Below are 15,560 nucleotides of genomic sequence, written 5' to 3'. Positions count from 1 at the left end.
GAGCCTCCTCCGCCTGCTCCGGCTCCTCCTTCTTCCCGCCGTGCCTCCTCTTCCTCCTCCTCTGTCCCGCCTCCTCCTCCTCCTGCCCTTGCTCCGTGCCTGCGGCCGCGGCCCGGGAGCTCTCGGGGCAGCGGGGCCGGGCCGGGCCACGATGGGAAAGGGCTGGGTCACCCCAGAGCGAGCTGGGGCAGCGGAGCTTTGGGGCAACAACGGCAAAGGGGTGCGAGAGGGGGGATCCGGGCAGGTGGGACAGCGGCAAAGGGCTTCCAGTGGGGTCCCCCAGTTAAGCCCAGCACCCCAAACCCCGTGCCAGCCCTCCCCGTTCCCTCCCCAGCCCCGGCTGAGTGCGGGGCTCAGCCCAGGACCCGTCGCCGTTCGGGGCTCCCCCGAGTGCAGCAAACGGGAGAGTGCCCCCCGGGTGAATTTTTGGGGTTCGCTCTGCCATCGGCGCTTTAAGATGCCCCGGTAAAGTCGGTGCCCACTGTAACTCCCGTTAAAAGGGCAACACCACTCCCGTTGATTGCCACAGCGGAGCCCCGGGAGGGTTTGGGGGTCCCTGGAGGGTTTGGGGGTACCTGGGTGGTGCCGATGATGGCGATGGGGACCCCGTGCTGGGTCTGAACATTCGCGAGGAGCTCCTGGGGGGGTTTTGTGAGTCCCGGGGATTTTTGGGGTCCCGGTGGTTTTTTGGGGGTTCCCGAGGGGGGTTTTCAGAGGTCCCAAAGTGGGGGTTTGGGCGATCCCGGGGGGAATATTTGGGAGTCCCAAGGCTGTTTAGGGGTCCCTGCCGGTGATGGAGATGGGGACCCCGTGCCAGGTATAAACCTTCTCAAGGGGGTCCGGGGGGTGTTGGGAGGTCCCGTGGGAATTTTGGTGTCCTGAGAGGGTTTTGGGGGGTCTGTATGGGACTTTGTGGTCCTGGGGAGTTTTTGGAGGGTCCCGGGGATATTTTCGGGGTCTCAGGAGAGGTTGGGGTTCCCCGGGAGGTGTTGGGGATTCCCGGGAGGTTTTGGGGTACCTGGGCGATGCCGGTGACAGAGCTGGGGACCCCGTGCCGGGTATGAACCTTCTCGCTGCGCACGGGCAGCGTCAGCGTGTTCAGGGAGATCTTGGGGGGCCCGGGGGGTTCACCCCAAATCCCGGGGGACCCCAAATGCTGAAGGACCCCCGAACTCCCCTCACCGCTGGATCTGCTGCAGGCAGGGGGGCACCAGCACTCGGCCCCCACCCCCCACTCTCACAGGGGGGCTGCAGAAGAAATCTGGGGGGCACAGATGGGTGAATGGGAACACCTGGGACCATGGTGGGATCATAGTGGGATCATACTGGGAGTGAATGGGATCATACTGGAGTCATACTGGGATCATACTGAGTGTAACTGAAAGTGACTGGGATGATACTGGGGGTGACTGGGAGCCCCAGGGCCCATGCTGGGAGTGACCTGGGCCTCCCTGGGTGGAACTGGGGGAACTGGCCCAGCTGGGGCTCAGGGTTGTTCTCCTCCAGGGCTGCCCCAGGTCCTGCTGCCGCCCCTGGCTCCGTCACAGGACAGCTGAGGGACACGGGATAGACAAGGGACACGGGGCAGCTGAGGGACAGGAGACAGCCCGGGAACACGGCCTGGTCCAGGGGCACTGTGCTCCAGCACTCTGGGCTGTTGTGCCCGGGGCGTTGCCCTTGGGCTCCCAGGACAGGCAGAGGGGGCAGAATCCCCTCCAGGAGCTGTTGTTGGCTCGAAGCTTTGGTGTTGGACATTCCCGCGGAGCCACCTGCAGTGGCCGGAGCCCGGGCGGTGCCCGGTGCCACCAAAGCCGCTCCGTCAGTGCCCTCCTGCCCCGGGCAGGGCAGAGAACACCGAAGGAAAGGCCCGAGCTCGGCTCAGGGCAGGGAGAGGGTACTCCCCTGGCGCTGCCACGGGCACCACAGACCCGGCCTGGGGAAAGGATTGGGATTTATGTCCCAGCAAATCGAAGCAGGGATTGCTTCTCATTTCACCGCTGTCATTTGATTGGCCATAAATTCCAATCATTTCCCCATGGAATTCCCATGGCAATGGGCTGGGGGGGGGAGATCCATCCACGGAATTCTCACCTGACTGGGATGAGAGTGAGATCCGCCCATGGAAATTCCATGGGAATTCCTGCATTCCCAAGTGCCCCATTCCTGAATCCCACATTCCCATAGGAATTCCCCTCCCCCACCCACCTTTGTGCTCCAGAGCCTCCCAACCACATCCGATGTATTCTGGGAGCTCTTCCACACAGGTGTGTCCCAGGTAATGCTTCATCTGCTCTGCCAGGATCCCTTTGGATTCCCAGCACCTCTGGGGAATCCAGGTGGCACCATCGGACACTACAAAGCTCCCGGATCCCAGCTGGAAGGAGATGAAATCCCACCTGTCGTAGCCGTGCCGCTGGGATCCATGGACGCTCCGTTGGACAGGAGGTCGCAGCTGGAAACCACCTGCACCGTGGGGAGACCTGGGAACGAGGAGAGAACGGACCCATGGAGTCGTGTCCCAGCCCCACGGAGCCCCTTGCAGCTCCCTGGATTCCTATGCCAGGCACGCAGATCCCATCCCACTCCCACAGATCCCATTCCCACAGATCCCAGCCCAGCCCCCGGCTCCCCTTCCTCTCCCCGCTCTGGTTGTACCGGCCCCATCTCCAGGTCACTGTCGGCCACGTGCCGGTTCCTCTCCTTGAGCCAGGTCTGGCCATCCCAATATCCTGGGTCTGGCCCTCCCAGTATCCCGGGTCTGGCCATCCCAATGTCCTGGGTCTGGCCATCCCAGTAACCCAGGTCTGGCCATCCCAATGTCCCTGGTCAAGGAAAAGGGTGGGTCTGGGGGCTGGGAGAGGGGGGTGCCCAGGAAAAGGCTGCGTTGGTGCTGGATAAGGGGGTGCAGGGGGGTCTCAGTGCCGGGCAAAGGGGTAAAAGGGCATCTCGGTTCTCAGGAATGGGGGTCCAGGGGGGTCTCAGGGCCAAGGAAATGGGGGGCAGGGACTTGGAGAGGCAGAAGGGAGTTCCAGGGGCTCCCTGTGCCCAGGAAAGGGGGGGTAACAGGGTGGGGGCACCCGAGAAGGGAGAGTTCAGGGGGTCTCCGGTTTTGCAGAAAGGTGGGGCTGGGGGCTGGGAAAGGCAAGAATGGGGGTCCGAGGCGTTCCAAGGCATCCCAGGGTCAAGCACACGGGAGGTCTGGAGGCTGGGAGACATGGGATGGCCGGGAAAAGGGGAGCAGGGGGGTCCTGATGTCCGGCAGTAGGGGATTCAGGGGGGGTCCCTGTGCAGGATGAGGGGTTCAGGGGGTCCCGGGGGTGCTGGGGTCCCAGGCCCCCCTCGCCGCCCCAGGAGCCCCCAGCCCCAGTGCTGGAGCCATCGCGCTGCTCCGGGCAGATGCCGGCGGCGCAGGCTGGGAGATGCGGCAGTGCCCGAGGGAGGGCGGGGGAACGGGGGGATCACTTCCAGCTGTCCCCAGGGAAGGCTCTGTAAATTCCAGTCAATCCCAGTCAATCCCAGTGTGTTCTCAGCCACCCCAGTATGGTTACAGACACTCCCAGTACATCCCAGTTCCCGTCAGCATGCACCCTGTCACCCCCAGCATGCTGCCAGTAACTCCCACCTCCTCCCAGTTGCTTTCAGCACAATTCCAGTTGCTCACAGCCACTCCCAGTCAATCCCACTATGATTCCAGTCACCCTCAGTGTGATCCCAGTCTCACCCAGCATGGTCCTGGTTGTTCACAGTGTGGTTCCAGTCCCCCCCAGTATGGTTACAGACACTCCCAGTATGTCCCAGTTACCTTCAGCATGTCCGTAGTCATTCCCAGACACTCCTGGCGGCCCCATTGAGGTGTTAGCTATCCCCGTATGACCCCAGTCATCCCCAGAATATCCCAGTTGCCTCCAGCATGCATCCAGTCATTCCCAGTTCTCCCAGTTGCTTGCAGCATCATCCCAGTTTCTCTCAGTTGCTCCCAGTAGCCCAAGGTGTGAGCCCAGTTGCTCCCTTTCAACACAAATATGATCCCAGTTACCTCCAGTACAATCCTGGTCACATGCCAGCACTCCCAGTATGGTCCCATTATCATCCCAATTCCTTCCAATCACTCCCAGTATGGTTCCAGTTACCTCCAGCATGGTTCCAGTTGCTTCCTAGATCAAGCCAGTCAGTCCCAGTATGATGCCATTTGCTCCCAGCGTGCTCCCAGTTGCTCCCAGTCACCCCCCAGTATGGGGGATGATATGCACGGTGTGTTCCCAGTCACTCTCAGATACTCCCAGTATTAGTCCAGTCACTCCCAGTATGATCCAAATGTGACCCCAGTGTGCTCCCAGTCACTGCCAGTATGAACCAGTTGCACCCCACATGGTTCCAGTTGCTTTCACCCTCACTTTTGTTCCAGTCCCTCCCAGTCTCTCCCAGTGTACCCCAGTTCCCTCCAGCATGTTCCCAGTCACTCCCAGTTCCTTCCAGCATGATCCCATTTGCTCTCAACCACTCCCAGTGAGCCTCAGCGTAGTCACACTCACTGCCAGTATGATTCCAGCCACCTCCAGCATGATCCCAGTTATCCCAGTTCATCGCAGTATAAGCCCAGTTGCTTCCAGTCACCCCCAGCATGCACCCAGTCACTCCCAGTTTCTCCCAGTTGCTCCTAGCATGATCGCAGTTGCTCACAGCTGCTCCTGGTCACCCTCAGCATGATCCCGGTCACTCCCAGTGTATCCTATTTGCCTCCAACATGGTCTCAATTGCCCCCTGCAGGCTCCTACTCACTCCCAGTATGATCCCAGTGTGATCCCAGTACAAACCAGTCACTGGCAGTGGTGCCACTCCTGGGATCCCCCAGCCCTCTCTGTGTTCCCCCCTCCCGGCTCTCCAGGCTCCCCAGAGGAGCCCCAAGGGCTGCAAGTCCCCACCCAGGGTCCCCAGCAAGGCCCAGTTTGGATGTGCAGCCCCCAGTTTTCCCAGTTTCCCTCTCCTTTCCCCGGGCCGGGTTCCCCCACCCCCAGCGGGTGGGAGCAGCCGAGAGCCCCGCGCTGCCCATCCCGACCTGTCCCGACTCCATCCCCGCTGCTCCCGCGGGCTGCGAGGGGCTCGGGAACGGGGGAGGGGGAGCAGGGAGGAGGGGGGATTGAGGGGGGGGGGGAGGAGGAGGAGGAGAAGTGAGGAAGAGGCGGAGCGGCAGCGGGAAGCTGGAAGAGAGGAGGAGAGGGGGATCCGCACGGCTCCAGCGCTCCCTGAACTCGCAGCCCCCCGGGACCATCGCCCCCCATCCCGCAGGTGCCCGGGGAGGGGGAGCTCACCCCAAATGTCCCGGGGGGTCCCTGGGTTTGGGGTTTTTTGGGTGGCGCGATGTTTGGAGCTTGCGGGACTCCAAAGGCGAGCCGCAGATGCCCCTCGGGCGGATATCGGGGGGTCCCGGGAGGTGTTTTTGGGGGTGGCGGTGGCGGCAGAGCCCCGGCGGGGGCGGGGGGATGCGGGTCCCCCCGCAGTGGGGGTTGGGCTTCCCGGGCCGGGCCCTCCGAGCTGTGCCGGGGCCCCGTGGGGACGGCGCGGGGCCGGCGGGGGCGGGGGGACACCGGTTTTGGGGAGCCCCGGGAGAGCCGCGGCTTCCCTAAGCGGGACCCCGGAGAGAGGAGAGCCCCAGAAGGCCAAAGCGGGGAGCCCGAGAGGGGGGAGCCCTGGGATTGGCGGGACCCCGGCGGGGGGGGTCTGGGGGCTGCAGGGGCGGCACGGCCGGGAAAGGGGCTCGGGGGTCCCGGGGCCGGGAAAGGGGCTCGGGGGCCCGGGGCCAGAAATGGCTGCTCCCAGCATGATCCCAGTCAGTCCCAGTATGATCCTGGTCACTTTTCCTCACTCCCTGCAGAATCCCTGTTACTTCCAGTATGACCCCAGTCACCGCCAGTCATTCCCCATTATGATGCAGTTTGTTCCCAACATGGTCCCAGTTTCTCCCAGTTCTTCCCACTTTTTTCCAGTGTGTTCCCAGTTCTCCCAGTTGCCCCAGCATAGTCCCAGTCACTCCCAGTATGATGCCAGCCTCTCCCGGCAGGGCCCCAGTCACTCACGTTTGCCCCCAGTAGCCCCCAGTGTGGTCCCAGTTCCCCCCAGCACATTCCCAGTCACACCCAGTGTGGTCCCAGTCACCACCTGCATGGTCTCAGACACTCCCAGTATATCCCAGTTGCCCTGAACATTCTCGTGCTCATTCCCAGGCACTCCCAGTTACCAGAACCAGCATGGTTCAGTTGCCCTCAGTTTTATCCCAGTCACTGCCAGTACATCCCAGTTGTCACCAGCATGCATCCTATCATTCCCAGTTCCTCCCAGTTCCTCCCAGTGCATCCCCAGGAGGCTCTCAGCATGGGCCTGGTAGCTCCCAGTAGCCCCCAGTCAGAGTCCACTGACACCCACTATAATCCCAGCAAGGCCCCAGTCACTCCCTGTATGATGCCAGTGGCCTCCAGTTGCTCCCTGTCAATGCCAGCATGACCCCCGTAGCCTCCAGTATGATCCCTGTGGCTCCCAGTCTCTCCCAGTATATCCCAGTCACCCCCAGCATGCTCCCAGTCACTCCTACTTCTTCCCAGTTGCTTTCAGCATGATTCCAGTTGCGCACAGCTGCTCCCAGTCAATCCCAGTATGATTCCAGTCACCCTCAGTGTGATCCCAGTGTCACCCAGTTGCCCCTAGAATAGTTCCAGTCCCTCTCAGCATGGTCCCAGTCATGCCCAGTTGCCCCCGGGGTAGATTCACTTGGCCCAAGCGTGGTCCCAGTTGTCCCCAGCATGATCCCAGCTGTTCCCAGTGTGGTTCCAATCGCTCTCTATATGGCTACAGACACTCCCAGTTGCCCCAATAAGGTTCCAGTTAACCTCAGAATGATCCTAGTCTTTCCCAGTTACTCCCAGTTACCTTCAGCATGATCCCATTTTCTGTCAGTTGCTCAAAGCATAGTCCCAGTTGCTCCCAGTATGATGCCGGTTGCTCCCATTATGATGCCAGTTGCCCCAGTTGTGGTCTCAGTCCCCTCAGCAGGGTTCCAGTACCTTCCAGTTGATCCCAGTTGCTCCCAGTGTGTCCACATTTTCCTCCCAACATGGGCCCAGCAGCTCCCAGTAACCCCCAGTCAGGTTGCATTCATGCACAGTGTAATCCCAGTGGCTCCCAGGATGATCCCAGTAGGACCCGTAGTCACTGCCAGTATGGTTCCAGTCACTTCCAGGATAATCCCAGTCACTCCCAGTATGATCCCAGTTGCACCCAGTCACCTCCAGCATGGTTACAGTCACCCCCAGTATGACCCCAGTCACTCCCAGATATTCCCAGTAATTTTCCAGTCATGCCCAGAGTGACTCCCTGTCACTCCCAGTGTGGGCCCAGTTGCTCCCAGTCACTTCCAGTATGATTCCAGTCACAGCCAGCACCTTTCCAGTCCCTCCCAGTCTGGTTCCACTAGGATCCCAGTCACTCTCAGATACGCCCACTACTATTCCAGTCACTCCCAATATGATCCCAGCTATTTCCAGTGGGATCCCAGTATGACCCCAGCATGGGCACAGCTGCTCCCATCATCATCCAGTGTGGTTCCAGTTGCTCCCATTTACCTCCACTGTGCTTTCAGTCTCTCCCAGTGCATCCCAGTTGCTGCCAGCATGTTCCCAGTCAGTCCCAGTAACCCTGAGTTGCTTCCAGTCTGATCCCAGTTGCTCACCGCCACTCCCAGTCACCTTCAGTGCAGTCCCAGTTGTTCCAAGTGTGATCCAGTAGGATCACAGTGTCCCCCAGCATGGTTCCAGTTGCTCTCTTTCCTCCCCGTGTGATCCCAGTTGCACCCAGTTTCCCCTAGTATAGTCCCAGTCACTCCCCATATGATCCCAGTCCCTCCCAGCATGGTCCCAGTTGTGCCCAGTTGCCTCCAGTCACTCCCACTTGCCCCAGTATGGTCCTGATTGTTCCCAGTGTGAACAGACACTCCCAGTATATCCCAGTGTCCCTCAGCATGCTTGTAGTCATTCCCAGTCACTCCCAGTTGCCCCAGTAAGGTTCCAGTTACCCCAGTACAAACCAGTCACTGGCAGTGGTGCCACTCCTGGGATCCCCCAGCCCTCTCTGTGTTCCCCCCTCCCGGCTCTCCAGGCTCCCCAGAGGAGCCCCAAGGGCTGCAAGTCCCCACCCAGGGTCCCCAGCAAGGCCCAGTTTGGATGTGCAGCCCCCAGTTTTCCCAGTTTCCCTCTCCTTTTCCCCGGGCCGGGTTCCCCCACCCCCAGCGGGTGGGAGCAGCCGAGAGCCCCGCGCTGCCCATCCCGACCTGTCCCGACTCCATCCCCGCTGCTCCCGCGGGCTGCGAGGGGCTCGGGAACGGGGGACCCAGGGTGTGGCTGGTGCTGGGGGGAGGAGGAGGAGGGAGAGGAGGGATGAAGGAGGAGAGCCAGAAGGGATGGAAGCAGGAGAAGGAGGTGGGATTAGGGAGGAGGAGGAGGAAGGATGGAAGAGGAGGAGTGGGAGGAAGAGGAAGAGGAAGAGGAGAGACAAAGGAGGATCAAGAAAAGGAGAAGGATCCACGAGGTCGAGCACTCCCTGAATTCACAGCCCCCTCCACCCGTGGGATCATCGCCCCCCATCCCGCAAGTGCCCGGGGAGGGGGAGCTCGGCCCAAATATCCTGGGGGGGTCCCTGGGTTGGGTTTTTGGGGGGGGATGTTTGGAGAATGAAGAACTCCAAAGCTGAGCAGAAAATGCCCCTGGGGGGACATTGGGGGGTCCCAGTGGCGGCTGCCGGCAGAGGCAGTCTGGAGGAGGAGACCCCTGTGACCCCCAGGACCCCAAAGTGGGGAGCCCAGAGAGGGGGGAGCGCCGCGATTCACGGGACCCTCAACAGCCTGGAGAGGGAGAGGGGGGGACTCCTTGGACTCCCTGCACCCCAAATCAGAGAATAAGGGGAAAAGGATGCATGGACCCATAACCCCCAGCATCCCTAAGTGGGGAGAGGGAAGAGGGGGAACTTTTCAGATTCCTGGGACTCCCAGCAGCCTGGGGAGGGTGGGAACCAAGTAGAAGGGGGACCCCCAATACAAGTGTGGCCCCCAGCAGCTGGGACAGGGGGAAACCCCCGAACACAAAATGGCAGAGACCAGAGACAGGGAACTCCTGGAGGCTTTTTCAGGGCAGAATCTTGGTGTTTGGGAGGTTTTTATGGACCCCAGATGCCCAGGGACTTCCAGAGATGGACGTGGGCAGAGGGACCTATAAACTAAACGTGCTCACACCTTGTTTTCCCTCCAAACCAGGAATTCCCATTCCCAAACCTTGGCCAGATGGAGGACGAGGCTGCGAGGAAGAGGAAGATTGTTGCAGTGGGGATACTGCAACACGCATATATCAAACCAGGAGTCCCGTGGAAAGGAAATATATACGGTCAGACAGATTCTTGATAGCTGTTTCAGAGATGTTTATTTCTCCAGCCGCATGGCCGGAGCTCTGCCCAGGAACTGTTCCAGTCACGGGACCAAGGGTCCTTCTGCCCGCGCAGGGAACACAAACCAACCAATGGGAACGAGGCTGAGCAGGGACAGGAAACCCCGTGCCTGTGCCCTCAGGGCCCCTCTCCCAGGGCTACACGGCGGGGGAGGGACCCCAACACCTCACCCGTTTTATTTTAATAAAAGGAGAATGAAAACAACTGGATAAACATAACAAGAACAGTTTCAAAACAAAACAAGCCACCCTCCTGAATCTTTAAATGTCCAAACAGATTCTGTGGAACATCTTAGGGCTGACAGAAGGGAGACAGAATTCTCTGAGCATGCTTTGTGGGGAAACTGAGGCAGGAGAGGGTTTAACTTCTTCCCTCCCCCTTTTCATCCCCCACTCGGCATTGGAAAGGGATTTTTGGGGAAACAATTGGCAAAAGCATGGTTTTGTGAGGGAAACCATGGATGAAAAAACGGATTGGGAATACACTGGGGGTAATAGGACATAGGGTAAAAGGGAAAGGTGGGATTAGGAAAGGGAAACTGTAGGGGGGGCTTACAATGGAGATACTGTCTAACATGACTACGATTTTTTGCATATATACTGCCTTTTACAGGAACACCATCAGGCCCAGTGACCTGCGATGCTTGTAACCCTTTTCTCCCTAGTACAATATTAAATTCCACCACTTCTCCATCTCCCAAGCTTGGGATCCATTTTTCAGGGTTATTCTTTTTAATAGCAGTTCTATGCACAAATATGTCTTGCTGGTTGTCATACCTTGTTATAAAACCATAATTTTGCTTAACATTATACCATTTTACTATCCCTAAGGTCTTAGTTGCTATGATCTTTTCCTTTTTCCGAGTGGCTGCTGTTTTCTGTCTCGCTGCGTCTTTGCTCTCTCCTTCGGTCGCTCCCGTGTTGGAATTGTCGGGGCTGCTCGTGCCTGCGCGCTCTTCCCGGGGTCGCGTTTGGGGCTGCGCGGGCCGGGCCAGGCCGCGCCGCTCAGTTCTCCGTGCGTCGCCTCCTCTGGTCGCAGCTTCGCTGCCGCTGTCGGGCGCTGCACCCACGTCTCGGCCGGGCCCCCGAGCGACGACTCCCCCGCGCTCCGCTCCAGCGCGCGTTTCGGCTGGGCACGGCTCCGCTCCACCGCCGCCAGCTGCCGCCCGCGTGCCGCCCCTCTCGGTCGGGCGTTCACGGGGCTCGCTCCACCACGCGCTGCACAGGACCGGGCAGGCACCGCCGGGTCCCGCCGCTCCTCGCTCCGCCACCGACACTGCGGCTCGCGTGGCTCCGCCTGCACGCGGGAACTGCCTCACTGCTGCTCTCAGAGCGCTCGGTGCACGTGGCCTGGGCCGCACGGTCCCTGCGCCACGCTTCCCTTCACCAGGACACAGCTGACATTGCTCAACAGTCTCAGTAACTAAATAATATTCACGAAAATATTCTTCCATCGGCATATATTTTGACTCCAATATTAACTGTGTCCAAACGGTTTTCCACAAGCCCTTGGTAAGAATTAAATCCCAAGAAACATAGAAAAAGTTCTTAAACAACCATGCCAGGAAGTGTTTCAGTTCTTTTTGAGCTTGAATCAAGCTAAAATTTACAAATCGTTGTTCAAGAATCATTTTAAGTTTAAGATAAATGTCCATATGCGGCTCTGAGAGCCAAGAGTCTTCCCACGGTTCCTCCATAGTTTAGATATGGAATAGCAAAGCAAAAACCAAGAAGAGGAATCCAAAGTTTCCAGGGTTTACTCACACAAATCAGTCGCTTAGGGATCGGGGATCGTTCTGCTCACAAATCTCCACCATTTGTTGCAGTGGGGATACTGCAACACGCATATATCAAACCAGGAGTCCCGTGGAAAGGAAATATATACGGTCAGACAGATTCTTGATAGCTGTTTCAGAGATGTTTATTTCTCCAGCCGCATGGCCGGAGCTCTGCCCAGGAACTGTTCCAGTCACGGGACCAAGGGTCCTTCTGCCCGCGCAGGGAACACAAACCAACCAATGGGAACGAGGCTGAGCAGAGACAGGAAACCCCGTGTCTGTGCCCTCAGGGCCCCTCTCCCAGGGCTACACGGCGGGGGAGGGACCCCAACAGAAGATGCCCCGGGAGCCCCAGGCAGGTGGGGAGGAAGTCAGTGGCCCTTTCCCCCTCTCTCCTGCTCCATCTCTCAGCCCAGCATCGCCCCCGGCTGCAGGACAACCCCGCTGCCGACGCCGTCCTGCCGGGGACGGACTGGGGGGATCTCCTTCCCCTTCCCTGTGGCACGGAGGCAAATCCCATCCTCTCCTTGTCCTTCCTCCCCAGACAAGGAGCTGAGCACGGAGCCCAGGGAGGACAAATCCCCGCGGCAGAACCTGGTGGAAGAGGCCGTTTTGAGCAGCTCCACGGCGCAGGAATCCAACGGGGAGGAAAAGCCCCAGAGATCCTGCAGGAGGAGGGGCTGCAAACACAGCCCAGGGTGCTCTGAGGAGGAAAGACCCACCCTGTGCCGGGAAGGCGGCTGGAGATCCAGCCAGAGGTCAGAGCTGGTGGTTCATGAGCAGCTTCACGATGGGGAGAAGCCCCACAAGTGTGGGGAATGTGGGAAGAGCTTCAGCCGGAGCTCCCACCTGATTGACCACCAGATGATCCACACTGGGGAGAGACCCTATGAGTGTGGGGAATGTGGGAAGAGCTTCAGGCGGAGCTCCAGCCTGATCCGCCACCAGATTATCCACACTGGGGAGAGGCCCTACCAGTGTGGGGAATGTGGGAAGAGCTTCACAGACAGCTCCTACCTGATCGTTCACCAGCGCATCCACACAGGAGAGAGGCTCTACGAGTGTTCCGAGTGTGGGAAGAGGTTTCAGACCAGTTCCAGTCTCCTCCTGCACCAGCGGATTCACACGGAGGAGAGGCCCTTCCGCTGCCCCGACTGCAGGAAAGGATTCAAGCAAAAGTCCCACCTCCTTACCCACCGGCGCATCCACACTGGGGAGAGGCCCTACGAGTGTCCCGAGTGTGGGAAGAGCTTCTCCAGGAGCTCTCACTTGACCCAACACCAATGGAGGCACCGGTAAGGGAAGCCCTGAGAGTGCCCTGATTGCGGGAAGAGCTTTGTCCGCTGCTCCAACTTCATCCCCCATCAGAGGACCCACATTGGGAAGAGCCCTGGTGCAGTGGTTTGGTCCAAAATACTCATTACTGTTTATCTTCTGTGAGATAAGAATTAGGAGAAACGCAAAGCAGGCACCAAACTTGAAAGAATATAAGGAAGTTTATTAACAGACCTAAAAGAGGCAAAAAAAAAAAAATCATACCACCTTCAGAACTCTCCTCCTCCCCCCACCTTCCTCCCTTCTCCCACTGACAATGTGAAAAGACAACTCTTGAGATGTTCAGTCTGTTACCACTTCCATAATAACCTTGTTCAGTCCATTTAGAAAGAGAAGTCTCTTCTTGCTCGTGCTATGAAAACATTATCACAACGAGACAGCCGCCCACTTCCAAATATTGTTCAGTCCATTTAGGAAGAGGAGTCTCTCTGCCTGCGTGTGAGTCCCTTACCCCGACTTGCAGCTTTTCCCACAACTGCTCTTGAGGGTCCACTCTTGAAGTTTTTTGGGGTACAGTTTTAAGGTTGAGCCGTTCAGAAACAAAAACAGAGGCCCTTCTCCTTCCCTGGGAGCAAAGGGTCTTCATCATCTTCATCTTTAGGACTATCTCTGGGAGCATCTCTAGGAACTGAGGTTTCTCCTTTCCCGTTTGGAGCAAAAGTCCTCATCTGGTTCATCTCTCCCTGTCCAAACTTCTCATGGAATTACAGCTGCGTCAGCATCTGCCTATCTCAGCGCAGGTGAACACTCCACCCCCCAGATCTTCATGAAATTACAACAGGATACTCTGATATATCATAGCTTCACAACAGAATTTCAGCTTTAAGCATCTCCTCTCTCTCTTCCCTCAGGTTTTCAGCTCTTCACAGCACTAAAAGGGTTAATCTCACCTCGGCCTTGCAGCTTTGCAGCTGGACTGTTGAATCTTTCTTATCGCAGTGGAGAGGGGGGAGAGCCGAGCCGCTCCGGCTGCCCACGGCAAGGCAGTGGGGGGGTGTTCCACAGCTGGAACAGGTCCATCGGCTCCAGGATGGCCGTGACCCGGCCCGGCCTGGCCCGAGCAGGGCCTGGCCCTGGCCCGCTGGCCCCCACACGGGGCCCGCAGCCACCTGTCCCAGCACCGGAAACGAGAGAGAGCTTGGGGGGGAGTTTGTCTATTCTTAAGTGTGGATCACAGAGGTGGTCACAACTTTAAGTGGCTTTGAGAATTGTCCATATTGAAACTGGCCAGCTGATAGGTTCTATCAGTTCCCAGAGGAAACTGGGGTAAGCACCCCTTAGCAAGGACATCCCTTCCGGGACTATGCTTGCTAACCTATGACACCTGGTGACCCACATTCCCTGTGATCCGTGTTTGGAAGACCCCAGGCTGGGGCTCTCCACGTTCTCCTGGATCCCCGTGGGCACCTGGGTGAATGCAGGGGCAGGAACATCCATTGGGACTCAGATCAACATTGGAAATTCATTGGGAAGAGCTGATTTATTGACTTTACAGCCCAAAAATTCTCATCCGCTCTGTCCAATTGTTTCTTTTTGTGCCACCCAGCAATCCTGGATGATCTTGGAGGTCTTTTTCGACCTAAATAGTTTCCTCCTTCATCCTGTCAAAATAACCAAAATTTGGGTAGAAATAAAAAATTAAACAAAGATATCTAAAGCTGCACCATTTTAGCGGGATTTGGGGGTGAGTTTGGGGTTGGTTCAGGGGAATATTTGGGAGGATTTGGGTGTTGTGATGCCATGGGTTGAGCAGACAGGGCCACAATCTCATACTTGTGCTGGCAGAATGTGTCCACCTGAGCCCATCTGTTCTCCAGGAATTCCGGTTGTCTGTCCCAGTCCCTGCCCTGGGACTCCTCCTTCAGGGTGTGCCCCCCAAAGTCCCCAAATCGCTGAAGTGCCCGAGCTGCTCCCACCTGAGGATGTTCCTGTCCCCCAGCCTGTCCTGGTTGGTGCCATGGGGGCTGGGAGGGGGTCTGGGGGCTCCCTGGGGGACTGGGAGGGGCTTTTGTGTCTCTTGAGGGCATTTGTGGTGCTTGGAGGGGTGGTCTCTCACAGAGTTTGGTGATCTTGGCTGGGCTGTGTCTTGGAGAGAATTTGGGTAGTTCTTGGGGTCATTTATGATGCAGGGAGTGGTTGGGGGGGCTTCCTGGTCAGGAGCTGTAGGGTGGTTTTAGGGGTCTGGGAGTGGCTGTGGGGCTGGGAAGGGGGTTTTGGGGCGCTGGTGACCCCCCAGACCCCCCAAAGCCACCAGCCCCTGTCCCCCAAGATGCTGCCGGGGGTCAGGGGCTCCATGTTGGGGTTCATCCACCTGGCACTGCAGGAGAAGGTCAGGGGGGGTCCCCAGGGGCCGTGTGTGTCCCCGAGAGCGTGTGTGACCCCCCCATCCCGGTGTCACCCCGTGTTCCCTGCCCACAGGGTTCCTGAGCCAGCCCCTGCTGCCCCGGGAGGGAATTTGGGGAGGGGGCAGAGGGGGTACGCAGCCTCCACCGGGGGATGACCCCGGCCCAGCGCCCTTCGTTCAGCACCGAGCTGGGCTTGGGGCCGCAGGAGGAAGAGGCCGATGGGAAGCAGATCCTGCAGGGGGGACAGGGCTTGGGCTCAGGGCAAGGTCCTGCCCTGCACACCTGGCTCAGGTGTGAGCCTGCCCCGGGAAGGGAGCGGGACATTCCCATCCCCACAGATCAGGGCTGGGAGCAGCGCTGGGAGCACGGACATGGAAATACTGGGAGCCACTGGGACCGCACTGGGGGGTGAATTATCCCCCCCAGCACCTTTCCAGGCTGCCCTGCGACCTGAGAAATGCTCGCTGGGCCTCGGCCTTGGCCAAGAGCCCCCGGGCTCAGCTGCTCTGAGCTCAGGCGCTGCCGGCTCCCGCAGCCTGCCCAGGGCCGCCCTGCCCGTGCCGGGGCTGTGCTGGAATTCTCTGCTGCTGCTGGGCCACTCGGGGGGTCTGGCCCAGCAG

At 58.9% G+C, this 15,560-nt stretch overlaps 1 protein-coding gene across 1 annotated transcript; it reads left to right on the top strand.

Moving 5' to 3' along the window:
* Positions 1-8,526: 8,526 nt before the first annotated feature.
* LOC125321092 (zinc finger protein 397-like) lies at positions 8,527-12,707 on the top strand. The gene is made up of 5 exons (XM_048293493.1): positions 8,527-8,637; positions 9,296-9,352; positions 11,598-11,619; positions 11,805-12,208; positions 12,293-12,707. The coding sequence occupies exons 2-5, from the start codon at positions 9,323-9,325 to the stop codon at positions 12,557-12,559; spliced, it is 723 nt and encodes a 240-aa protein (XP_048149450.1). The 5' UTR covers positions 8,527-8,637; positions 9,296-9,322; the 3' UTR covers positions 12,560-12,707.
* The last annotated feature ends 2,853 nt before the right edge of the window (positions 12,708-15,560 follow it).

Source organism: Corvus hawaiiensis, unplaced genomic scaffold, assembly GCF_020740725.1.
Source record: "Corvus hawaiiensis isolate bCorHaw1 unplaced genomic scaffold, bCorHaw1.pri.cur scaffold_60_ctg1, whole genome shotgun sequence".
Lineage (NCBI taxonomy): Eukaryota > Metazoa > Chordata > Aves > Passeriformes > Corvidae > Corvus > Corvus hawaiiensis.
Note: the sequence above shows the minus strand (reverse complement) of the source record. Positions and strands in the feature narration are given on the sequence as shown.